The sequence below is a fragment of the Pan troglodytes genome, chromosome 10 (assembly GCF_028858775.2).
Source record: "Pan troglodytes isolate AG18354 chromosome 10, NHGRI_mPanTro3-v2.0_pri, whole genome shotgun sequence".
NCBI lineage: Eukaryota > Metazoa > Chordata > Mammalia > Primates > Hominidae > Pan > Pan troglodytes.
This window is the reverse complement of record NC_072408.2, coordinates 99,694,971-99,722,352: the sequence shown is the minus strand read 5'-3', so window position 1 is coordinate 99,722,352 and position 27,382 is coordinate 99,694,971. Positions and strand designations below refer to the sequence as shown.

The window sequence follows — 27,382 nt, the reverse complement described above, 5'->3', positions numbered from 1 at the left end:
GCTACCTTCAAACATTTCTTCTGCAGCTTCCTCATCTCTGTCAGCCTTCGTAGAATTGAAGGGCCTTTCTCTGAATTAGGCTTTGGTTTAAGGGAACGTTAATGGCTGGTTTGAACTTATATCCATGTCACTAAAACATTCTCAGCAATTTGTGCTCTTATCATTTGTGTGTTCACTGGAGTAGCACTTTTAATTTCCCCAGGAACTTTTTCTTTGCATTCACATTTGGCTGTTTGGCACAAAGGCCTAGCTTTTGGTCTGTTTCAGCTTTCCACATGCCTTCCTCATTAAGCTTAATCATTTCTAGCTTTTGATTTAAAGTGAGAAATGAGCGGCTCTTCTTTTCATTTGAACACTTAGAGGCCATTATAGGGTTATTAATTGGCCTAATTTTAATATGGTTGTGTCTCAAGGAATAGGGAGGCTCAAGGAGAAGGGAGAGAGACTGGGAAATGGCCAGTGAATGGAGCAGTGAGAACACACACAACATTTATCAATTAAGTTGGCCATCTTATATGGGTATGGGTTGTAGTGCCTCAAAACAATTGCAGTAGTAACTTCAAAGATCATTGATCACAGGTCACCATAACAGATATGATAATAATAAAAAAGCTTGAAATATTATGATAATTACCAAAATGTGACACAGAGATACAAAGTGAGCACATGCTTTTGAAGAAATGGCAGGAATAGACTTGCTTGATGGCAGAGTTGACACAAACTTTCAATATCTAAAAAGCGCCACATCTGCAAAGTGCAATAAAGAGACACACAATAAAATGAGATATGCCTGTAAATAAATGTGCAAAGTATCTGCATGAGGAAAAAAAAAGGAATGCTGGCTATTAAACTGGAGGTTTGCTTATCTTTAACATAAAACATTTTTTTCAAGATAAAAGCAATTCAAGTATGGATCTAAAATTCTGAAAAAAAAAAGTAGCAAAATGAAAACTGAAAAAAATAAAAATGAAGATTCCTGTCTTGCTACAGAAATCATTATTTGAATTTTGGAATATTTCTTTTTAATCTTTTTTCTTATATCAGTAGTTTTTATATGTAATTTAAATCATACTGTGTATATTTTTCCATTGTATATAGTTTTTATAATCATTTTGATGAATATAGCATTATGAATTCATCCTTATTTGGATTTAGGTTGAACATTTAGTAGTGATGTACAGGATGTTCACATGTTGAGGCAAATATGTAGTGAGGTGTTTTGAATCTTGGGTGATTGAGGGGCATTTCAGTGGAGATGTCTAACAGAGAAGCAGTATTGGTTAGTGATTAAGAGCCACACTGCTCTAATTAAAATCCCTTCTTTCATTTATTACCCATCTGACTTTGGGCAATTTACTTAGTCTCTATGCCTTGGTTCCCTCATTTGTAAAGTGTGGATAATGCTAGCATGTACCATACATATTTTTGATGAGTATTATTGAGTCAGTTTTTGTGCTCTAAATCTCTTTTTACCCAGTGTTTTACTAGGTTTCAGATTCATCCAAAAAGCAATTTGATATAAAAGTAACACCTAGATTTTAATGAATGATAATGCTAAGTGATAAATGGTACAGGGGGAAAAGACCTTTAACCCTCCAAAATGTGTCTCTGATGGTGTCATATCAAGTATTGGAGCTGGATGGTAATGATTGGTTTGAGTGGTAGGTGATGGGGACTTGATAACTTGGGCTGCATTGGTCTTTTTTGCACCACTTGAATCACTGTAGTTTTAGTTTGTGTAGAAAAGAGACCATTGCCGGCTGGGCGCTGTGGCTCATGCCTGTAATCACAGCACTTTGGGAGGCCAAGGTGGGGGGATCACTTGAGGTCAGGAGTTTGAGAACAGCCTGGCCAACATGGTGAAACCCCGTTTCCACTAAAAATACAAAAAAAATTTAGCTGCACATGGTGGCATGTGCCTGTAGTCCCAGCTACTCAAAAAGAAATTAGTTGGACATGGTGGCATGTGCCTGTAGTCCCAGCTACTCAGGAGTCTGAGGCAGGAGAATTGCTTGAACCCAGGAGGTGGAGATTGCAATGAGCCAAGATCGTGCCGCTATGCTCCAGCCTGGATGACAGAGTGAGACCAGCCTGGATGACAGAGCAAGACTCTTGTTTCAAAAAAAAAAAGAAAAGAGAAAGCATTGTCAAAGGAATCAGAAGATCTGCATTTTAGTTCTGCATCTTCTGATTTTTTTTGCTTTAACTTGGATCTTGAGAACTTTCTGATTTTTTTTTTTTTCTTCCTTGAACTTGCATCTTGAGGACTTTCTGATTTTTGCTAACAGTACAATGGTGGGCTGAGCGTTATGGCTCACACCTGTAACCCCAGCACTTTGGGAGGCGGAGGTGGGCAGATCGTTTGAGCTCAGGAGTTTGAGACCATCTTGGGCAACATGGTGAAACTTCGTCTCTACCAAAAATACAACAAATTAGCTGGGTGTGGTGGTGTGCACCTGTGGTCCCAGCTACTTGGGTAGCTGAGATGGGAGGATCGCTTGAGCCTGGGAGGTGGAGGTTGCAGTGAGCCAAGATTGTACCACTGCACTCCAGCCTGGGTGACAGAGCAAGACCCCAACTCAAAAAACAACCAAAACAAAAGAGTACAATGGTGAACAAGTCACTTCCTGCTTTAAATCTGTTTTCTTCTCTACAGAGATAACATCCATCTTACCTGTCTTAAGAGATGTCATTTTGATTAAATATGATGTTTTGTGAAGGTGACTTGAAGACTTTGTAAAGTGTTGTATACATTTTGTTTAAAGTGACTTAAAATGAGAGAAATGCATATATAGAGATTTTGATACAGCATTAGGTACACTCTTCCATAAACGATACTGTTAGTACTGTTATTATTGTAAAGACATCTACTTTTCTTATGTGAAAAGGTTTAGATTATTAAATGGCCAATGAATATATTGTTAATGTCTGCTTTGTTTTTTTTTCCTCCCTACTGTTTGTGTTCCAGACTCCTGGGAGAGTTGGCTCTCAAGGTTCTGATTTAGATTCATCAGCAACTCCTATAAACACAGTGGACGTCAATAATGAAAGCTCTTCAGAGGTATGAAAATAATAACTTGGCAATAAAATTCAATATTAAGGGAAAATGAGCAAATATTTGGTGTAACGATTGGTGATTTGTATAGGAAAAGTTCTCACAAGTTTTTCTTGTAAGTTGGAATGTGACTTTTGAAACATACTTGTAGCTATATGCCTGTGCCTAGTTGTGAGACTGAGAAAGTGTACATTAAGACTCTGAAAAATAATATTGCCAATTTGTCTTTAACGCTAATGTCATCTCACTGAAGATTTTAAAACGTCTGTTTATAAAGAATTACAGGTTAATTAGTATCTATTTATGTGTGTGTACTGTCATGAACTATTGGACTAAGGAAAAATTGGGTTATCTATAAAATTTATGTATTATTTACTGTCTTCATGTATGACTTTGTAAGGACTTTTGTCTTTGATATTAAAGACATTATATTAAATATAAATACATTATATTAAAAATGAAGAAATTATTGTAAATAAGTAAAAAAATTCCAAAAGTTTGAAAAGTCAGCTTTAGTTGCATTAATATTATTTTCAATAAATAAGTAATATTGGATGATTATAGAAAAAGGAGATAAGGAATGTGAAGAACATAACACTCACCCATAATACTGCCACGAAGAGATGAAGATGCTCAAATTTTGCTCTGATAGTTTTTGTCAGTTGCCCCTTTGAAGGCCTAGCTGTAGTCCTTACCCAGTCTTTTTTTCTCTGCTATCCTCTTCTCCACCTCTTGGTTGATGAGTCTGTGTATTGTGCATACGTTTCTGGATATGTCCTCTTTCTGTCCATTCATCATTCTGTTTTGTCTCTCTCTGACCATGTGTTTATTTTTTGTCTCCATGTGTATGTATTTTAACCATAGTAAGATTTTACAGATTTGCGAGAGGGGAGGAAAACTATCAGCTGGACTTTATTAAGAACAAGTTTCAGTAAATGTCTTTAAGAAAAATGTTCCAAACTGTGTTCATAATATGATGAACTGAAAGGAATCTAGTAATAATTTAGTTGACCTCAATCAGAACAACACCAAAAAACAGTTCCGATGGGTATTGATATTGAGCAGTGCCTGGCAATACTGTTAATATCATATTAGTAGGATTAACTTCCTACTTTCTGAGATAGTTATTTTGTACCTTCTTTGTTTTGAAATCTGTCTCTTTAACCTTCTCTCAGTCACCGTATATATAACTGAGAAAATAGGAACCATTAGATAAATGTTCTTATTTTATCATACCTATACCATACCTGTTTCCTCTTACTTTATTACACTGAAAAAAAGTCCTTTTTATAAAATTTCAGTCCTTTCTCTTGTTCTGTGGATTCCATTCTTTTTCATTTTTAATTTATCCTCTCTCCCTCCTGCTACTTCACTTTTTACCTCTACTTCATATAATTCCCAATAACATACAAATTTGTTCAATATGATTCATATGAAAACAAATAAGAAAAGAACACCAAAAAATCAAAAATGAATAAAACCAAGACCAAAACTCTTTCTTTGACTTGAAATCCCGTCTTCAGGTACCATGGGTTATTTGCTTTCCTTCAGAGCCAAACTTCTCTAATATGCTGTTTACAGTCACTGGCTTCATATTTTATCTACTTAGATCTGTTATATCTTTTTGATGAATTGGTGTTTAATAGTAGTGGAATAACCCCAGCTTTGTTTTGATTAGTATTTTGTGTATCTTCTTCTTTCTTTCTTTTTTTTGAGACAGAGTCTCACTCTGTTGCCCAGACTGGAGTGCAGTGGCACAATCTTGGCTCACTGTAACCTCTGCCTCCCAGGTTCGAGTGATTCTCCTGCCTCAGCCTCCTGAGTAACTGGGATTACAGGTGCGTGCTACCACACCTGGCTAGTTTTTTTTGTTTTGTTTTGTTTTTAGTAGAGACGGGGTTTTGCCATGTTGGCCAGCCTGGTCTCAAACACCTGACCTCGGGTGATCTGCCTGCCTCAGCTTCCCAAAGTGTTGGGATTAGAGGCATGAGTCACTGCTCCCGGACTTTATCTTTCTTTTCATTTTCATATTTTCTTGTTCCTTTTGTTTTAGGTGGGGTTTTTTTTTTTGGTTTGTTCTTTTTTTTTTTTTTGCAAAGAGCGTTAACACTTGTCTTTTAACTGGGAAAACCGCTAAACCCCTTTGAATTATTTTGGTTATATTTTGATTTATTTTTGTTACTCTTTATGTACTTTCTCTTTGTCCTGCTCTTCTGTTTCTTTTTCTCTTTTTGCCTTAGTTTGGATTTAACTTCCTTACTACACACCCTTTTCTGTGCTTCTGTAATACCACACACTTCTGGTTTTTTTCTTACCTCTCTAGCTGTTCATTCTCCTTATTTGCTGGCCCTTTGGTAAGCAACCTTCACATGGTGGTGGAGTACATTGCTGGGTTTAGTCCTGGCTACTGCTACTAGTTTGGATATTATGCACTATATTCTGTTCATTTAGTGTTTTTTTTTTTTTTTTTTTAATGTTTTTGAGACAGAGTCTTGCTGTGTTGCCTTGGAGTGCAGTGACATGATCTTGGGTCACTGCAATCTCCACCTCCCAGGATCAAATGATTCTCCCACCTCAGCCTCCTAAGTAGTTGGGATTACAGGCACGTGCCACCACACCCTGTGAATTTTTTTGTATTTTTAGTAGAGACAGGGTTTCACCATGTTGACCAGACTAGTCTCGAACTTCTGACCTCAAGTGATCCATCCGCCTTGGCCTCCCAAAGTGCTGGGATTATAGGTGTGAGTCACCATGCCTGGCCCATTTTTGTTTCTTTTGTAACATACATAATGTCTAAAATACTTTTCTTTCCTTCCGTTTCGAGGACCTTTGAATGCTTTGATATAGATCACTACTTCCTAACTTATATTGTGGTTCAGTAGTTTAGATTTATCTTATTTTCTTTTATCTTCACAAATTAGAGGTTATTATTATTTTTAGATTTATCCATGTATTTACCAGTATAGTTGTTTACCATTCCTTATTGCATCTTCAGCCTTCCACTTACAATTGTTTTCTTGGGTTTTTTTTTTGTTTGTTTTTTTGTTTTTTTAGATGGAGTCTGGCTCTGTCACCCAGGCTGAAGTGCAGTGGCGCGATCTCGGCTCACTGCAAGCTCTGCCTCCCGGGTTCACGCCATTCTCCTGCCTCAGCCTCCCGAGTAGCTGGGACTACAGGCACCCGCCACCATACCTGGCTAATTTTTTGTATTTTTAGTAGAGATGGGGTTTCATGTTAGCCAGGATGGTCTTGATCTCCTGACCTTGTGGTCCACTTGCCTCGGCCTCCCAAAGTGCTGGCATTACAGGCGTGAGCCACTGCGCCCGGCCTATTTTATTCGTTTTATAGAACATCATTTAGGATTTTTTTAAAATGAGGACTGATTTGCTAGACTCTCAGTTTCAGTCTAAAAGGTTATTTCATGCTCGTTCTTGAAACACGATTTTGCTGACCATAAAATTCTACATACAGACCTTTTTTTTTGTCAGCACATTGAAAACTTCCATCTCTGTCTTTTCTCTGGGTCACATTGTTACTGTTGAGAAGACTGCTTTTAGTCTATTTGGTTCTATTGAAGGGATCCTTTTCTCTACTCCTGTGGTTGTTTTTTATAATTAATCAGCCAATAAATTAATCTGTTCTAGTCTCTTTCTTTCATTTCCTGTTATGTGTGTGTGTGTTTAATCCTGCTTGAGACTCATTGGGCTTTCTGTACACACCAATGTGTGTTTGAAGTGTTTTGGAAAATTCTCGGTGATTGTCTTTGACTATTGCCTCAATTTTTTTCTGATATTGCCATCTGAAACCTAGATTAGATATACAGATGCTCCTCGATTTATGATGGGGTTACATCTTGATAAATCAGTCATAAAGTCAAAAATTTTAAGTCAAACTATTCTAAGTTGGGGGCTTCCTGTATGTTAAAATTTCTCCCTTTATCATTTATTCTATCATAGGTATTTTTTTTATTTTTATTTTTTTAAACAAGGTCTTGCTCTATTGCCTGGGCTGGAGCGTGGTCATAGTTCACTGCACCTCAAACTCCTGGGCTCAAGCAATTCTCCCAATCTGACGTCTCCAGTAGTGGGACTATAGGTGCACATCACCATGCCTGGCTTTTTGTTGTTGTTGTTGTTGTTGTTTTTGGTAGAGATGGGCTCTCATTATGTAGCTTAGGCTGATCTTGAACTCCTGGCTTTAAACAGTCTTCCTGCCTCAGCTTCCCAAAGTGCTGGAATTATAGATGTGAGCCACTGCACCCCTCCCTGTTTTATTTTTTAATTTTTAAGTTTTAGTTTTTGAGATGGGGTCTCCATCTGTGACTCTGGTTGGAGGCTGGTCTTGACTTCCTGACCTCAAGTGATCCTCCTGCCTTGGCCTCCCAAAATGTTGGGATTACAGCCATGAGCCACTGTGCCTGGCCTGTTTTATATTTTATATCCTTTTTTTTTGTTTTTCATTTTGGATTAAAAAATGAATTATCCAATTAATTAAATCTTTCCTCAGCTGTGGAGAATAACTGCTGTTTAATATGCCATTAATTTTCATTTTAAATGTCTTTTTTTCATTCCTAGAAGTTCTTTCTTTTTTTCTTTGTTTTTGTTTGTTTGTTTGTTTGTTTGTTTGTTTTTGAGATGGAGTCCCGCTCTGTTGCCCAGGCTGGAGTGCAGTGGTGCGGATCTCGGCTCACTGCAAACTCCTCCTCCCAGGCTCATGCCATTCTCCTGTCTCAGCCTCCCGAGTAGCTGGGACTACAGGCGCCTGCCACCACGCCCGGCTAATTTTTTGTATTTTTAGTAGAGACAGGGTTTCACCATGTTAGCCAGGATGGTCTCGATCTCCTGACCTTGTGATCCGCCCGCTTCGGTCTCCCAAAGTGTTGGGATTACAGGCGTGAGCCACCGTGACTGGCTTTTCTTTTTCTTTTTTCCTTCCTTCCTTCTTTCCTTCCTTCCTTCCTCCCTCCCTTTCCCCCTTCTCCCCTTCCCCCTTCCCCCTCCCCTCCTCTCTCTTTCCCTTTCCTCCCCTCCCTTCCCTTCTCTCCCCTCCCCTCCCTTCTCTCCCCTCCCTTCCCCTTCCCTCCCCTCCTCTCCCTCCCCTCCCATCCCTTCCTTTCTCTTCCCTTCCCCTCCCCTCCCCTCTCCTCCCCTCCTTTCCCCTCCTCTCCCCTCCAGTCCCCTCCTGGCCGTTCCTTTCTCTTCCCTTCTCCTCTCTCCTCCTCTCCCCTCCCCTCCCCTCCCCTCTCCTCGCCTCTTCTCTTTTTCCACAGGATCTTGCTCTGTCACCCAGACTGGAGTGCAGTGGTGCAATCATAGCTTTTACTGCAGCCTTGAACTTCTGGGCTCAAGCATTCCTCCCACCTCAGCCTCTTGAGTAGCTGAGATTATAGGCATGTGCCACCATGTCCAGCTAGTTCTGATTGTTTTTTTTTTTTCAAATTTGATCTTTCTTTTTCTTAGTTCCTTGTTCTTTGCTTTAATTTTCAAGCTTCTCTTTTATTTATTAAAACATTCAAATATGATTATTCTATATTTTCTGTCTGGTAATGTTTATAGCATTATAGTATTTGAAACTTCATAGGTTTGACTCTGTTGCCAGTTCTTTCTGTTGGATGTCACTCGTAATGGCTTGTGGCTTTTTCTCTTGTGTATTTTGTGAATTTTTTTCGATTGTGAATTTATGTTCCTTGGAACTTTTCTAGTGGAAACTCTTTGTGGTCTATGTCGATGTTCTTGCAGAGAGGATTTGCTCAGCATTATGTATTACATATATGTTATTACAGCCGACACTTGAACAACACAGGTTTGAACTGCGCAGGTCCACTTATATGTGAATTTTCTTCCACCTCTGCCACCTCTGAGACAGCAAGACCCATTCCACTTCTTTCTCTTCCTTTTCAGCCTACTCAGAGACAACAAGGATGAAAAACTTTGTCATGATCCACTTCCACTTAGTGGATGGGAACATTAGAGAGGTGCTGTTAACTGGGGAACATTAGAGAGGTGCTGTTAACTGGGGACTGCCGTAAATTAAGTTCTGAGCTTGAAATTCTTCAGATTATACAATAGCATACATTCTGACTGCTAATCTAACTGAGGGCTATTAGTGGTTATGGATTCTCAGGGGAAATTGTTTTTTCCATATGCCACCAATACTAAGGTACAGACAAGGTCTTGGTTGGTCTCTGTCTCTGTCTCTCTGAGGTTTGTTTCCTTTTTACCTTTACATCGAGTTTGGCTTCCTACTTTGGACAAGCTGTAGGTTTTAACATTGTGCCTTTAACAGCTTCTAAGTTGAATTGGAAATATCATGGTCTCCAGGACATTAAAGAAATATTCAGGGTGAAAGCTAACTTTGGTTCTATTTATATAATATTTTATATTTTATAGCGTGTAGTTGACCCTTGAACAATTTGAGTGCCAACCTCCTGTGCAGCTGAAATTCATGTATAACTTTTGACTCCCCAAAAACTTAACTACTAATAGCCTATTGTTGACCAGAAGCCTTACCTATAATATAAACAGTTGATTCACACATATTTTGCATGTTATATATATATTATATACTGTATTCTTTTTTTCTTTGCACATTAAAAAAAGACATTTATTCAGCATCATGATCAGACTATTACATTTAGCAATCAACAGCATGTTTGCAAAAAAAAAAAAAAAAAAAACTACATTGAAACCCTTTGTTGGAATGCTTTACACTTTCCACAGAACAGAAACTAAAATGACTTGTTATACAATTAGTCACAAATACAGTCCTCGAGTTTTTTGCCCATACCCATGAGTATTTGTCTAAAACAGGTCTTCTTTGTAGCAGCTAGGCCCTGCCACCACTGTGCTTGGCTGAGTTCACAATCTGTTGTAACCTGTAGCTTCCCTGTCACTTCTCTGGCTCTCCTCTCCTGCTAAGCTTTGTTTCCTAATTAAAATCTTCTGCCATTGCCATAACTACTGCTGCTACTGGAACCACCATAGCCACCTTGGTTTCATGGTTTGGCAAAGTATTGGCCTCCACCACCATAGGGGCCAGGGCTTCTGCCTCCAAAGTTTCCTCCCTTCATGGGTCCAAAATTTGAAGACTGATTGTTGTAATTGCCAAAATCATTGTAGCTTCCACCACCTCCAAAATTAGTTCCATCATTACCAAATCCATCATAGCCATCCCCACTGCCACCATATCCACCACCACCACTGAAGTTTCCTCCACTACCAGAGTTGTCATTCCTGCCAAAACCACCTCCACGACCACCGCCAAAGTTTCTAGAACCACTTCAGCCTCTTTGGCTGGATAAAGCCCTAGCCATCTCTTGCTTTGACAGGGCTTTCCTAACTTCACAGTTGTGGCCATTCACAGTATGGTATTTCTGAATGACAGTCTTATCCACGGAGTCATGGTTGTCAAAGGTTACAAAGGCAAAGCCCCTTTTCTTGGCACTGCCTCAGTGAGTCATGATTTGAGTCACTTCAATTTTTCCATACTGTTCAAAATAATCTCTTAGGTGTTGTTCTTCATTGTTTAATGCCACCAACAAATATCTTTTTCATAGTTAAGTGGGCACCTGGTCTTTGAGAATCTTCTCTTGAGACAGCTCTCTTTGGTTCCACAACTCTTCCATCCACCTTATGTGGCCTTGCATTCATGGCTGCATCCACCTCCTCCACAGTGGCATGTGTGATGAACCCAAAGCCCCTGGAGTGCTCTGTGTTTGGATCTCTCATTACCACACAGTCCGTGAGCGTTCCCCATTGCTCAAAATGGCTCCTCAGGCTCTCATCGGTTGTTTTAAAGCTCAACCCTCCAATGAAGAGCTTCCTCAGCTGTTCGGGCTCTTTAGGAGACTCTGACTTAGACATGACGGAAGGGAGAAGAGAGACTTTAACGATGCTTCTTCAGTGGCGTCCGCGGGCAGAAAAGAACAAGCTGATGAACGTGTCTCACTGTATTCTTACGATAAAGTAAGATAGAGAAAAGAAAATATTATTAAGAAAATCATGTGGCTTATGCAGAAAAATGAAACTGGATTCCCTACCTTTCACCATATAAAAAATTTAGCTCAAAATGGATTAAAGATTTAAATGTAAGACCTTAAACTATAAGAATTTTAGAAGAAAACCTAGGAAACATCATTCTGGACATTAGTGTCGGGAGAGAATTTATAACTAAGTCCTCAAAAGCAATTGCAACAAAATCAAAAATTGACAAGCCGGACTAATTAAAGAGCCTCTGCACAGTGAAAGAAACTATCGACAGAGTAAAGAGATAGCCTGCAGAATGGGAGAAAATATTTGCAAACTGTGCAGCTAAGTTTGCAGATATCAAAGGTCTAATATCCAGAATCTGTAAGAAACTTAAACAATTGAACAAGCAAAAAGCCCCATTAAAAAATGGTCAAAAGACACGAACAGACACTTCTCAGAAGAAGACATACAAATGGCCGAGAAACGTGACAAAATGGTCCATATCTCTAATCATCAGAGAAATGCAAATCAAAACCACAATGAGATACCATCTCACACCAGTTAGAATGGCTGTTATTAAAATATTAAAAAACAAATGTTGGTGAGGCTGCAGAGAAAAGAGAATGCTTATACATTGTTGGTGGGAATGTAAATTAGTTCAGCCACTGTGGAAAGCAGTTTCGAGATTTAAAGAACTTAAAACAGGACTACCATTCAACCCAGTAATCCATTACTGAGTATATATCTGAACAAAACAAACCGTTCTACCAAAAAGACATACGCATTTGTATGTTCATTACAGCACTATTCACAATAGCAAATAAATGGAATCGGACTATGTGCCCATCAATGGTGGATTGGATAAAAAAAAGAAATGGTACATATATACCACAGAATACCACACAGGCATAAAAATAACAAAATCATATTCTTTGTAGCAATACTGATGCAGCTAGAGGCTGTTATCCCAAGCAAATTAACACAGGAACAGAAAACCAGATACTGCTTGTTCTCACTTATAAATGGGAGCTAAACATTGGGTACTCATGGACATAAAGATGGCAACAATAGAAACTGGAGACTACTAGAATGAGAAGGGAAGGGGGTGGGCAGTGGTTGAAAATCCGACTGTTGGGTACTATACTTAGTACCTGGGTGACAAGATCATTTGTACCCCAAACCTCAGCATCATGCAATATACCCAGGTAACAAACCTGCACATATACCCTCTGAATCTAAAATAAAAGTGAAAAAAAAAAAAGATGCCAGGTACGGTGACTCATGCCTGTAATCCTGCACTTTGGGAGGCCGAGGTGGGCAGATCACCTGAGGTCAGGAGTTTGAGACCAGCCTGGCCAACGTGATGAAACCATGTCTCTACTAAAAATACAAAAATTAGCCAGTCATGGTGGCACGTGACTATAATCCCAGCTACTCGGGAGGCTGAGGCAGGAGAATCACTTGAACTCAGGAGGCAGAGGTTGCAGTGAGCTGAGATCACTCCACTGCACTCCAGCCTGGGCAACAGGGTGAGACTTTGTCTCAAAAAAAAAAAAAGAAAAATCATATGACTAGAAAGATTCCATAGAGCCAAAAAAGAAAAGGAAAATCGTCATAACAAAGAGAAAATATATTTACTATTCTTTAAGTGGAAGGTCATAAAGGTCTTCATTTTTGTCTTTATGTTGAGTAGGATGAGGAGGAGGAGGAGGAGGAGGAAGAAATGGAGTTGGTTTTGCTGTCTCAGAGGAGGCAGAGGTGGAAGAAAATCCACCTGTAAGTGGACCCACACTGTTCAAACTTGCGGTGTTCGAGGGTCAGCTGTAATAACATATATAATATATGTAATACATAAGGTAATAAGTGATATTTTATATCATTTCGTTGTTTTCATCAGGACAGTTCAGACTGTTTAGTACACCATATTGCTAGAAGTAAATGTCTTTGTTTATTGTTTATCCTATTCCAAGCTGGCTTCCATCCTCAGTTTTTCCACTGAAACTACTCACTAATGGCCTGTCTTTTACTAATTCTCATCTGTACTTCTTTGTCCTCATCTTACTTTACTTCTTAGACGCATTTAGTCCAGTCGACTCTTGCTGTCTAATAACGCAGTCTTTCTTGTGCTTCTCTGATACCTCTCTTCTGGTGTTTTTCCTACCTCTTCAACTGACCTCCAGATGTTGTAGTATCTCAGTACTGCATCGCCTTTCTTTCCCTTTCTTCCTTTTCCTTTCCTTCCCTCCGTTCCTTCTTTCCCTCCCCTCCTCCTCTCCATCTCACTCTGTTGCCCAGGCTGATTGTGGTGGTGTGATCACTGCTCGATCTCCTGGGCTCAAGTGATCTTCCTACCACTGCCTCCCGAGTAGAGTAGGTAGCTGGGGACCATAGGCACACATCACCATGGCCCTGATAATTTTTGTTTTTTTTTTTTCATAGAGGTGGGGTCTTGCCATGTTGCCCAGGCTAGTCTTGAATTCCTGGGCTCAAACAGTCCACCCACCTCGGCTTCCCAAAGTGCTGGGATTACAGGCATGATCTACTACACTGAGCCCGTTTTCTAAAAAGCCAGTCAGATTTAGCAGTGGGAGGACTACCTCTTCCCTGATCATGTGCCTAGAGAGAGCAGGCTTTTCTTGTTAGCATGGTCTGGTGTTTCCAGATTGCTGGCTTCTCTAGTATTCATTTCAGAATATATGAGGCAAAGAACTCATCAGTCTGTCATTCCTTGTCTCCTGAGATCACTAACTGGTCTGCCTTCCTCTCTGTATCTTTCAGAGTCTTCTTACATTTGTTTTATATGTAATGTCCATGAATTTTAGCTGTACTTGGCAGAAGGAATAAGGAAAAGTGCATCTATGCCATTTTTTCTGGAACTGGAAATGCCTATTTTAAAAATTAAGCCAGGTGCGGTAGCTCACGCTTGTAATCCCAGCACTTTGGGAGGCCGAGGCGGGCTGATCATGAGGTCAGGAGATCAAGACCATCCTGGCTAACACCGTGAAACCCCGTCTCTACTAAAAATACAAAAAAATTAGCCGAGCATGGTGGTGGGTGCCTGTAGTCCCAGCTACTCGCGAGGCTGAGGCAGGAGAGTGGTGAGAACTTGGGAGGTGGAGCTTACAGTGAGCCGAGATTGCATGACTATACTCCAGCTTGGGCGACAGAGTGAGACTCCGTCCCCCTCCAACAACAACAAAAAAAATTAGCCAGGCACTGTGGCGTGTGCGTGTAATCCCAGCTACTTGAAAGGTTGAGGCAGCAGAATCACTTGCTCCTGTGAGGTGGAGGCTGCGGTGAGCCGAGATTGCACTACTGCACTCCAGTTAGAGTGACAGAGTGAGACCACAACTCAAAAAAAAAACAAAAACATTGGATTGTCTTTTTATTATTGAATTGTAAGACTCCTTTATACTGGGTGCAAGTCATTTGCATTTGCCAGTGTTTTCATTGCCTCCTATTTACTGTGTAGTGAAGGAGGGATTTTGCCCCAGGTTATGGGAATGGCTGAACATGTAACACGTGACACTGGACAGTTGAGATCAACAGCAGTTTGTTTTATGTTTACAGCCTAGGGGAGTAGGACACTACATGCCATGCATGGCTACATGTAGATTACATTTGGGAACAAAATGAACAACCAGGGGCTGTGGGAGGCAGGCTTGGTAGTATCAAGAGTCTGGGGTGCCTTCTGGTTCCTAAAGAAGGATATGATTGGATTGTTTGGATAAGTCTGTGGGCTGGCAGGGGACCAGGACATGGGAAACCCACTACGTAGGGATAAGCAGGGACTGTGCCTAGTCCCTGTGATCAGAAGGGCTGTTTGAGTAGGCAGCCTTATCTGTGGGAGGAGAATGGGGAGGCAAACTTCTGGTTAGGCCATTTGAGGCCCTCCCACTTTCACCAGATGTCAAGGCAGCACACAATATTGGGCCTTAATTTGGGTCAAATATTAAATAGAATTGGGGAGAGTAAGTATTTTACTTTGTGAACTTAGGGGAATAGCATTTAAGGTTTTTACCACTGAGAATGATGGTAGCCATGGGTTTTTTTCTGATCAGCTTAAGGATGCTTTCTAGTTTTCTGAGAGCTTTTCCCCTTCCCTCCCTCCCTCTCTCCCTTCTTTTCCCCTCCCCCTTCCCTTTGAATGAATTTTGAATATTGCCAAATGCTTTTCCCACATCTATTGAGATGATAATATGATTTTCTCTTTCCGTTATTGTGAAGATTTACATTGATTTTTGAATGTTGATCTACTCTTGTTTCTAGGATAAGCTCCACTTGGTCTTGCTGTGTTGTTATTACTATTTTAATACAGGTGGAGCATCCCTAATCTGAAAATTCAAAATCCGAAATGCTCCAAAATTCCAAACTTGAGTGCCGAAATGATGTTCATTTCAGATTTTGGATTTTTTGGATTAGGATGTCCAACTGGTAAGTATCATGTAAATATTCCAAAATACAAAAAAAAAAAAAAAAAAAAAAAAATCCAGAATCCAAAAGTGTCTCAAGCATTTCAGATAATGGGTGCTCAGCATGTATACTGCTGGATTTCATTTGTTTATGTATTTTTGGGGGACCTTTTCATTTGGTCATGAGGGATATCAGTCTGTAATTTTCTTTTTTGAAATGTTTGTATCAGGTTTTGGTATCTGGGTTTTCCTGGCCTCATAAATTAGGGAGCACTGCTTCGTATATTTTCCGAAAGAAATAGGCACTAATTATACCTTGAATGTTTGCTAGAATTCACTAGTAAAACCATCTGGGCTTGGAGCTTTCTTTTTGGGAAGTGTATTGATTATTACTCAGATTCTCTGTTTCTTTTTGAGTCAGTTTTGGTGAATTGTGTTTTTAAGGAATCTGTTGTTTCATCTAATGTGTTGAATTTATTGGCATAAATGTCTATAGCATCTGTAGTGATATCCCATGATTTTGGTAAGAGATAAAATATTTTATCCTTTTCTTTCTTTCCTAATTATTCCTATTAGTTTATCCATTTATTAATTTTTAAGGTAGCCAACTTTTGACTTTGTTAATTTTCTCTGTGTTTTGCTTTCCTCTTTTATTGGTTTCTGCTTTTATATTTAATTTCCTCCATCTACTTACTTTGGATTTAGTTTGCTCATCTTTTTTCTAGATTCTTAAGGTGGAAGCTTAGGACTTTAATATGCATTTTAAATTTAATATTTGTCCTAAATTTAATGTTTAAGTTAAATTCTTGCCCTCCACTCTTTCCTACCCCAACATTCAACTTGCTATTCTTTTAGCTGTCTCAGAAAGCTGAAAATTGTAGAAAATCTCAGATATTGAAGCTCAGGATTTCAGAGTAAACTTGATTCTTCCTTTTCCTCATCCACCATATTCAGTACATGATAAGTCCTATTCATTTTAGCCCCCAGATATATCTTCAGTCCGTTCCCCCACCTTTTTTGTTTTTTGTTTTTGTTTTTTCCAAAGGAAGCTGTATGGAAATTTAATTTTTAATTTTCTTGTAGCGAGGGGTCTTGCTATATTGCCCCAGCTGGTCTCAAGCTCCTGGCTTCAAGCAATCCTCCCACCTTGGCCTCCTGAAGTGTTAGGATTACAAGTGTGAGCCACTGTGCCTGGTCTTATCTTCTTCTTTCTGTTTCTGCTGGTCACCTAGATGATCATAAGGGTGTATTATCCTTATCATTTTAGGTCACTTCTCCAAAGAGCAACCACAAGGACTGGAATCAGATCAGGCCATTCCCTGAATTAAAATCTTCATTGGCTTTAGGAAATGCCTGCTTCCAGCTTCTGCTGGAGGCTATGCTTCCCAGCAAGAAAAGAAAAAAGAAAATTCATTGGCTTCCTATTATGCAAAATAAATTCCATTATATCTTATCATGGTCTATAAGGCCCTGCGTTTGTGGCCTCCACCTACCTATCAAATCTCATTTCCTAGGCCGGGCGTGGTGGCTCATGCCTATAATCCAAACACTTTGGGAGGCCAAGATCACGAGATCAGGAGTTCGAGACCAGCCTGACCAACATGGTGAAACCCCATCTCTACTAAAGGGTGTGGTGGCACGCACCTGTAGTCCCAGCTACTCAGGAGGCTGAAGCAGGAGAATCACTTGAACCCAGAAGGTGGAGGTTGCAGTGAGCCAAGATCGCACCACTGCACTCCCGCCTGGGTGACAGAGCAAGACTTTGTCTCAAAAAAAAAAAAAAAATTATTTTAATTTTAGTTCAATTATCACCTTCTCAGAAAACCTTTTCTATTGAAATTGCTTAAGCAATAATTTTAATCCATTCTGTTACTGCCTTAACACAGACTACCATCAATCATTAACCCTCACATATTATTGTAACTGTCCTCCTTTTATCTGATGTTACCCACCTCCTATCTCCTCTCTCTTCCAATTGAATCTATTCTTTTAAAATATCGCTAGGATTTTATGATGCCATTTTCCTGGTTAAAACCCAGGTTAGGCCAGGAATGGTGGCTCATGCCTGAAATCTCAGCACTTGGATGCCCAGGCTGGCGGATCAGTTGAGGCCAGGAGTTTGAGACCAGCCTGGCCAACATGGAGAAACCCTGTCTCTACTAAAAATACAAAAAAAAAAAAAAAAAGAAAAAAGAAAAAAGAAAAAAAATTTAGCTGGACATGACAGCACATGCCTGTAATCCCAGCTACTCGGGAGGCTGAGGCACGAGAATTTCTTGTGCCTGGGAGGCAGAGGTTGCAGTGAGCTGAGCTCGTGCCACTGCACACCAGTCTAGGTGATAAAGCAAGACTCTGTCTCAAAAACAACAAAAAAAAAACAACACCCAGGTTAATGGCTTTCAATTAATTGTCCTTAGAATAAAGTCTAAATTCTTTAGCTTGTTCTAGAAGTTTTTTTGTTGTTGTTTATTTATCTTTTTTTTTTTTTTGGTGATCAGCTTTCTTTTTACCTCTATAGCTTCATTTCTTCTCATAGTCTTCTTGATACTCTGATCCGGGCATATCGAATTCTCTGTTTTTATAGTGTGCCAAGTTTTTTCTTTTCTTGGGCTTTTCCATAAGCTAATCGCTGTACCTCACCTGCTTATCTTAGTAAGTTCAGACTGCTATTATAAAATACCACAGACTTAGTAGCTTATAAACTGCAGAAATTTATTTCTCATAGTTCTAGAGTATGAGAAGTCTAAGATCAAGGTGCTGGCAGATTTGATGTCTGATGAGGGCCCATTTCCCGGTTCATAGATAGGGTCTTATCCCTGTGTCCTCACGTGGTGGGATGGGTTAAAGAGCTCCCTTTTACCCATTTGTTAGGATAAACTAAAAAATATTTATCCTGGTGGAGCTTACATTCAAGTGGGTGGAAATAGGCAAAAATAAAAACATACTAAACATGTATTGGCCAGGCATGTTGGCTCACGCCTGTAATCTTAGCACTTTGGGAGGCTGAGGTGGGAGGATCGCCTAAGACCAGCCTGGACAACATAGGGAGATGCCATCTCTACAAAAAATAAAAAAGAAAATTAGCCAGGAGTGGTGGCATGCACCTGTATTCTCAGCTACTCGGGAGGCTAAGGTGGGAGGATCGCTTGAGCCCAGGAGTTCGAGGCCACAAGTTAATCATGATTCTGCCACTGCACTCCAGCTGGGATGATAGAGTGAGACCCTGTCTCAAAAATAAATAAATAAAAAATGTATCAAGTTAGACAGTTGGTGTTATTGAAAAAAATAAAGCAGGAAAGGAGGCATATAAAGTGTTCTTGGTGGCTGCAATTTTAAATAGTTATCAGGGAAGACTTCTCTGAGGAGGGGATAACACAAAAAGAACTGAAGGAGGTGAGGAAATGAGTCACATGGATTTCTGGGGCAAGTATTTTTCCAGGTCTGTGGAACAGCAGGTCTCTAAGGTGGGAATATGCCTGTCACGTTGAAAAAGCAACCAGGAGGCTAGTGTAGCTCTAGCATAGTGAGCAAGGGGGAGATTGGGTCAGCGATCAGGCCTGCCTCTTGTAGGGCCTTATAGACTATTATACAGACTTTAGTTTTTAACTGTTACTGTCGTAGAAAGCTATCGGATAATTTTAAGCAAGGAAACGACAAGATTTGATTTGCATTTTTATGGGATACACTCTAGCTGCTGTGTGTTAGTGGGGTGAAGGTAGGAGCAAAGAGTGTTAGGAGGCTGTTGTAATGATCTGTGTACAATGTGATGGTGACTTGGAGCAGAGTGGTAACAGTAGAGGTGCTGAGATTCTGGATGCATTTTCAATGTGGATTTAATAGGATTTTCTGATTAGTGGGGCATAAAATGTAAGTTTTTCTTTTTTGAGACAGAGTATCACTCTGTCGCCCAGTCTGGAGTGCAGTGGTGCAATCTCAGCTCACTGCAATCTCTGCCTCCTGGGTTCAAGCGATTCTCCTGCCTTAGCCTCCCGAGTAGCTGAGACCACAGGTGCGTGCCACCATGCCCAGCTAATTTTTGTATTTTTAATAGACCATTGGCCAGGATAGTCTTGATCTCTTGACCTTGTGATCCGCCTGCCTCAGCCTCTCAAAGTGCTAGGATTATAGGCATGAGCCACTGTGTCTGGCCTAAAATGTCATTTTTTTGGGTAACTTTTTCAGAGAGTCTGTAAGCTTCTTGAGGGTGAAGACCTTGTCTTATTTATCATTGTATTCTTAGCACCATACCACAACAGCTAGAACATAGTAATCACATGCCCATGTGATTTTTAAAAAATCATATATTACTTAAAAAAATTTATTTACTTTTTAAATTGACACATTTTAATTACACCTATTTGTGGGTTACATTTTGATGTTCAATACATATGTATGTTGTATAATAATCCGATCAGTGTAGTTAGTGTATCCATCACCTTATTCATGTATCATTTCTTTGTGGTGAGAGCATTCAAAAGGCTGTCTTTTAGCTATTTTGTGATATACAATATTTCACTGTTAACCACAGTTACCCTACTGCATGGTAGAATACCAGCAAGTGAATACTTTTTGAATGAATGACTGTATATGGAAACTTAACAGTGAAAAACAAGAGTAAAGTGAAAGGCAGCCTAAAGCTATGGTGGCAATAACGAAACAGCTGGGCACTGTGGCTCACGCCTGTAATCCCAGCACTTTGGGAGGCTGAGGCAGGCGGATCACCTGAGGTCAGGAGTTCGAGACCAGCTTGGCCAACATGGTGAAACCCCGTCTCTACTAAAAATACAAAAATTAGCCAGGCGTGGCGGCAAGCGCCTGTAATCCCAGCTACTCGGGAGGCTGAGGCAGGAGAATCGCTTGAACCTGGGAGGCAGAGGTTGCAGTGAGCCGAGATTGTGCCACTGCACTCCAGCCTGGGTGACAGAGCGAGACTCTGTCTCAAACAATACAAAACAAATGAAGCATATTTTTCTTTTTCTTTTTTTCTTTTTTCTCTTTCTTTTTTGAGACAGGGTCTCACTCTATTGCCTGGGCTGGAGTGCAATGGTGTGAACATGGCTACCGCAGCCTGGACCTCCTGGGCTCAAGTGATCCTCCCACCTCAACCTCCTAAGTACCTGGGACTATAGGTGCATGCCACCATGCCTGGCTAAATTTTTTTTTTCTGTATTTTTTGTAGAGATGGGAATTTGCCATATTGCCAAGGCAGGTCTCAAATTCCTAGGCTCAAGCGATCTGCCTGCTTTAGCCTCCCAAAGTGCTGGCATTACAGGTGTGAGCCACTGTGCTGGGCTGAAGCATCTTTTAAAGAAGAATTGTTCTGTAGTTCTAGCACTTGAGACTGTGGTCATCTGGAAGACAACTCTTTCATCAGTTAAAAAAAAAAGATGAACTCATATTCCTCATTTTCATCCCCTGGATAATCTCCTTTAAAGGTTATTAACAAAAGGAATAATTAAAGTAATGATAGCTAACATTTACTGAATGTTTTCTTTGTACCAGGTACAATGATAAGTGCATTGCATGTATTATCTTATTTAATTGTCATGAGATTCATATGAAGTAGGTGTTATTGTTATTCCACTTAACAGATGAGGCAATTGAAGGTCTCATAGCTACTAAGAGTGATATGAATCCAGGATTCAAGCCCAAGCCTAGCTCTTAATTGCTACCCTGTCTTGCTTCCCATCTGGCATCTGTTTTCAGTCTTCCTCTCTCTCCTTGCTATTCTAAGTGACTTTGATAACTCAAGGAACATTTTAACCTCCCAGTTCCTTAATGTTGTCAATGTCAATGATCTTTCGTATCTCTTTTCTTGCTACTTAATTCCATGGCAGTACCTTCTACTGTATCATCAGGCACAATAGTTTCACCTGAAATATTAAAGTCATATCTCCCCATTCTTTACTATAATTGTCTATCCTTTCACAAACTTTCTTCTTCATATTCTCATTACTTCATTTCCTTGGCCTTGCTGAGTAATCTAGGTTTTTAATTGCTATCTTTTCATCTAGTCTCTCAGTCTTTCCCTTTCATCTTTAAGCGTACATCTAATGACAATTCATATTCGTTGAGCACTTACAATATCTCAAGCACTGTATTTAGTATTTTATATACACAAAAACTCTAGAAGAATAGGTGCTAGTATTAGCCCCATTTTATAGATAAGGACATTTAAGCAAAGCAAAGTGATTTCCTTAAGGTCATATAATCAGGCATTGGTTGAGACCCAAGACCCAAGTCCACATCTATTTTTGACACTGACACTCATGATGTTATAACATTTCATGCTTATTGCTGTCTTCATTTTATTTACTTTCTCCCTGATGCTTTCAATTCTAGTCTCTCATCCTATTATTCTTTTTTTTGTTTGAGACAGAGTCTGACTCTGTCACCCAGGCTGGAGTGCAGTGGTGTGATCTTGGCTCACTGCAACCTCCCCCTCCCGGGTTCAAGCCATTCTCTGGCCTGAGCCTCCCTAGTAGCTGGGATTACAGGTGCACACCACCATGCCTGGCTAATTTTTGTATTTTTATGAGAGATGGGGTTTCACCATGTTGGCCAGACTGGTCTCGAACTCCTGACCTCAAGTGATCTGCCTGCCTTGGCCTCCCAAAGTGCTGGGGATGCAGGCATGAGCCACCATGCCCAGCCCCTCATCCTATTATTCTTATTTGACAAAACCTCAAGCCATACATACATCAGTATAACAGCCCATATTTTAAAATATAGATATTGTTAGGTATATGTAATTTAAAATACTGTTTGAAGATGGTTTTATTTGGCTCAGAAAATTACAAGGAAGAATCATCTGCTGGGAATTATGGGTGTGGGGAAGAATGGGATCTCAACCTAGTGGAATATAGTAAAGACTAAAAATTACTTTCATTAAATTACTTTCAAAGAGAACTTCTTTGTTGAACACATTATATGACATAAAAGTATTTGTTATACTTGCCAGTAATTTCTTGATCTCGGCTGGGCGTGGTGGCCCACGCCTGTAATCCCAGTACCTTGGGAGGCCGAGGCAGACAGATCTTCTCAGGTCAGGAGTTGGAGACCAGCCTGGCCAATATGGTGAAACCCCATTTCTACTAAAAATACAAAAATTGGCCAGGTGTGGTGGCACATGCCTGTAGTCTCAGCTACTCAGGAGGCCGAGGCAGGAGAATTGCTTGAACCTGGGAGGAGGAGGTTGCAGTGAGCCAAGATCGTGCCACTGCACTCCAGCCTGGGCGACAGAGTGAGACTCTGTCTCAAAAAAAAAAAAAAAAATTAGCTGGGCCTGGTGGTACGCGCCTGTAGTCCCAGCTACTCGGGAGGCTGAGGCACAAGAACCCCTTGAACCCCAGAGGCAGAGATGGCAGTGAGCTGAGATGGCACCATTGCACTACAGCTTGGGCAACAGAGTGAAATTGTCTCATAAATAAATAAATAAAATAAAAGCTAACTTGCCGATAATAGGTCTTACATAGGTAAGGACAAAGTATCATAAGCAGAAAGAATTTTTTAAAAGTGTCATAAACAAAATAATATTCTAACTGAAGCAACTGGATACCATAATGAAAAGGAATTGAACCAATGCAAATTTATAGCATAAGGATGGGAACTAATTTTAGAAGTCCTACTTTGGATAGATTTTCACCTTTTGTACAGTTACCACTTGAAAATTTTCCTTACGTATACCAGAAGAGATACACTAGTTATTTTCTTGTTATTTCTATTTGCATTGTCTTGTTTTATAAAAATATTTTTCTGTATATTTTTCTAAAAGTTGTTATTTCACAGGGTTTCATCTGCCCCTTATGTATGAAAAGATGTATAACTGCTATTGATTTATTGAAGCATTACCAGAAAGTGCACGATGAAAATGAAACAAGAGGACAGGAACTTCTTAATGACTCCAGTATTACTGTGGGTCCTGTATATTTTGTTTTAGCAGCTTGGTTTTGGGTTGCTCAAAATAGCTGGTTTTTCCTTGCCTCGGTGTTGCTTAACTTTTTATGCTACAAGGGAATATGGATTGCTCTAATTATGCATGCTTAAAGGAAGTTTCAATAAGGAAAAGAGGCTCTTGGGAAGTCTGCGTGGTTTCTCTTACTGTTTGCAGCTATCTTTTTGTGAATTTGTAAATAAATACAGAAATTTAAGTTAATATTTTGTATCAATTTTGCCATGAAATCAAAATATTAAGTGAATATTATTCCAACATTGGTAAGTTATATTTTTATTATTTTGTTAATGTTTCATTAATGGATGTATTAAAATGCTTTAGTATAAAATACTTTGCTCTTACATAGAAAAAGGACTTTGAGGCTGGGCACTGTGGCTCACGCCTGTAATCCTAGCACTTTGGGAGGCTGAGGTGGGCAGATCACTTGAGGTCAGGAGTTTGAGACCAGCCTGACCACTGAGGTCAGGAGTTTGAGACCAGCCTGGCCAACATGGTGAAACCCTGTCTCTACTAAAAATACAAAAACTAGCTGGGTGTGGTGGCATGTGCCTGTAATTCTAGCTACAGGGAAGGCTGAGGCACAAGAATCGCTTGAACATGGGAGGCAGGGGTTGTAGTGAGCCGAGATCATGCCTGTGCACTCCAGCCTGGGCAACAGAGTGAGACTCTGTCCCGTCCCTGCCCCACCACCGCCAAAAAAAAAGGAAAGAGACTTTGCATATGAACAGTTATTGTCCCTATTCAGGAAAATATACAGCGTTAGAACTTGAATCTCAGACTGTCTCAATTTTTGTTTTAACACCCCTAGACTTGAGGAAGGTGACAGAATGACATACTCTCATAAGTAACAGTGGATCAGTCCAAAAATATTTCTCAGTATTTCCCAGTATCTGAGGCTGCACGTAACAAAGGCTGAGGAGGGGAGCAAGTTAGGGGAAGCGCTGCCCATTTTCAGGCTGAAAAGAATTTCTCAGATCATCCTGATAATGTGTTTTCTTTGAAAATCACGGTGGTATTCCAAAAACAAAGGAAACATAGCTTTTAAAAAATATTTTATAAATCTTATAAAATAATGCAACCTTTTGCACCAGAAAGACCAAAAATTACTTTTTTCTATGAGGTAATTATGTATATAAGAAAGGATTCTTAACAACATTTAGTTATTTGACACATTAATGGAGTACCTTTTATGTGGCAGATATTTTGGCAGGTGAGGGAGATAATAGGTGAATAAGGTACAATCTCTACCCCAGGAGGTTTCTATGATAGGTATTATTTGCAAAAAGTGCAGTGGCTAATTCAGCATAAGAGGAACTCAGGAAAAACTTTATAGGAGGACAGTTAAACCAGAGATTTTAACTGTGGTGGAGAAAATGGGTGCATGTAGGATGATACCAGTTAAACTGGCTGAAGCAGTGCAAGCAAAGCTGGAGGCATAAAAGATTCTTGAAAATCTGCTTAGCATTTTATCACATGTTATCCTTCTGGACCTTGTGGGTCAACTTTTCTTCTTGATGGACTAGCCAAAATCAAAAGTAATAATCTCACCTACTCCGCACTTAAAATAAGGGCTTTCCTTTTTTTTTTTTTTTTTTTTTTTTGAGGCAGAATCTCACTGTGTCACCCAGGCTGGAGTGCAGTGGTGCAATTTTGGCTCACTGCAACCTCCACCTCCCAGGTTCAAACTGTTCTGCCTCAGCCTCCCGAGTAGCTGGGACTACAAGGGTGCATCAGCATGCCCAGCTAATTTTTTGTATTTTTTTTTTTTTTTTAAGTAGAGATGGGGTTTCACCATGTTGGCTAGGGTAGTCTAGAACTCCTGGCCTCAAGTCATCTGCCTGCCTTGGCCTCCCAAAGTGCTGGGATTATGGGCATGAACAACTGCGCCCGGCCAGGGCTTTTTCTTTTAACTAAAAGGATACTTGGTACAACAGGAGTACCTTAAGTTCCAGTTAAGGTAAGTTCTTAGTTGCAGTGGATATGAGAAAGGATTACAGATAACCAAACTCTGGAAGTATTGAATATATTGTTTTAAATCTTAAGTAAATTGTGTTTTTTGGAAGTTGGTGACAAATTTGAAATGACTAAGGGAAATAAATGTAGCTGGCTAGTTTTAGTGTGTTATTGTTAGCTAACAGCCTTTCTCTGGAATTTATCTATCTAGCAACCTCGATCCCCTTGGACATCATTTAGAAAAAAATAGAGGAGTCTCTTATATCAAATTGGTTTTCAAAGTCCATGAACTAAAGGTCATGCGATCTGTTCATGGGACATCCCTGAGGCACTCATTCTAAACTCATTATACTTTTATTTTAAATGAATGATGGGTTTTAATAAACTTTTTTTTTAATCTACCCATCCCATTTATTGCAAGTTAGCACTCCCAGAGCTAGTATGCTAAGAATTTTTAGTAATGACTGTTGAAATACAGAGCAGGGAAACTATAAAATGTGGATATAAGAATTAAAGAGGCTTGCCAGAATTAATAGGGTAGAAGACATCTTTTCAGTGATAAATATTTATGTCTTGGAGGTATTAGGCAAAGGTTTAATATCATCTATTTGAGAAGGTGAGGAATTATATGTATTTTAGAAAGATTTATTTTTATTAGAAATGTCCCGAAATTTAAGTTTTATTTAAACAAGGAAATCTGAATCACATGGAAAATTCACTTATGTGGAATATTTCTATAATGAAATGTATGTTACTGATTTCTGAAATTTCTCATTAGGAATGAATCATTTATTTCAGGGTATTAATCTGGTAATTTTTGGAAGTTGTAAGAAGGTATGGCATACCTCAGTGTGATCATTAGCTTTCTGGCACACTTAGGTATCTGGAGCCCAAACCTGAAAGTGGAGCCAATAGTCAAAAAGCCACAGTTGTGAAGATTAAATCGTGTAATAGGGATGTAGCTTCTCCGAGGAACACTTTTTCATTTGCTTTCTAGTTATTAGCAGAAGTTGAGACACAAAAGAGAAATGACAGGCTAAACATTATATGGGTACATGTACTGTTGCACTAAAGGCATATCTACTAGTGTTGTACAACAGTGGGTAGGAGATCTAAGAATGCCAACAGATGGTTTTGAAGAAAAAGAGAATAACAGCAGCTAGACTAACATCCTGACTGGGAGCATTCATTCATTCAGAAGACAATGTTGAGTACCATATCTCTGGAGCCTAATGGCATTACTGTATTCTGATGTCCAGAGGCACATCCTCAATACTACCGTTTGCTCATTTCAGGAGTTTCATAGGAGATTATTGCATTTATCACCTGTTGTGCCCCTGCCCTTCATTCTGGCTCTGTGATCAGAACACACCTAGAAGCCTTCTGTTTCCTAAATGTAACATGACTATTCATAGTGTTTCCTGCACCTTTGTCTATGCTCCTCCATTTGCTTAGAATGCTTTTCTCTCTGCCAGGTAAACTCCTATTTATTCTTTCGTACTGAATTCCAGTGACTGTGTCTCTCTCTCTCTCACACACACATACACTATGCAGCTGCAATGAGGATGGAGATGAGACACATATATAATATGTATGTGTATATGTATTTTTGTAAAGTATTAACTGCTGCCACAGGTGGAGTTGGATACTTCTCCTGTGTTCCTGTAATTCTTTATATATAATTGTATTATATAGCATTGTATGGTAATATTTGTCTACATATCAGTATCCCCAATAAACAGTGAGCCTTGATTCTGCCACATAATGTGCACAAATAATAAATGAGGATGTACATTTTTTGGCATCAGCATTCAAGGAGCAGGTTTTTTATTTATTTATTTTTAGTTTTTACGTGCTCAGAGTACTTATTGCTTAGCTCATTTTCTCTCTTGGAAGATTTTATAATCTATAAGCTATTAAAGATCTTCTTTTTTTGGGCCAATTTTTGCACTGCCATGTTCATTCATATTTCAGTGAATAAATATACAATATAGAAAAATATAGTATGTTTAAAGTACCACCTGTGGCCATTATGGAAATA

At 39.5% G+C, this 27,382-nt stretch overlaps 1 protein-coding gene and 1 pseudogene across 4 annotated transcripts in view; one reads left to right on the top strand and one right to left on the bottom strand.

The window, feature by feature from the left end:
- Positions 1–27,382, top strand: part of EEA1 (early endosome antigen 1) — a 156,819-nt gene that overhangs the window by 34,939 nt on the left and 94,498 nt on the right. For all 4 annotated transcript variants that reach the window (XM_016923975.4, XM_522610.9, XM_016923974.4 and 1 more), the window contains exon 2: positions 2,969–3,061. In XM_016923975.4, the coding sequence (XP_016779464.2) occupies positions 2,969–3,061 (93 nt within the window). The remainder of the gene's footprint in view (positions 1–2,968; positions 3,062–27,382) is intronic.
- On the bottom strand, positions 9,871–10,959 carry LOC452123 (heterogeneous nuclear ribonucleoprotein A1-like; annotated as a pseudogene).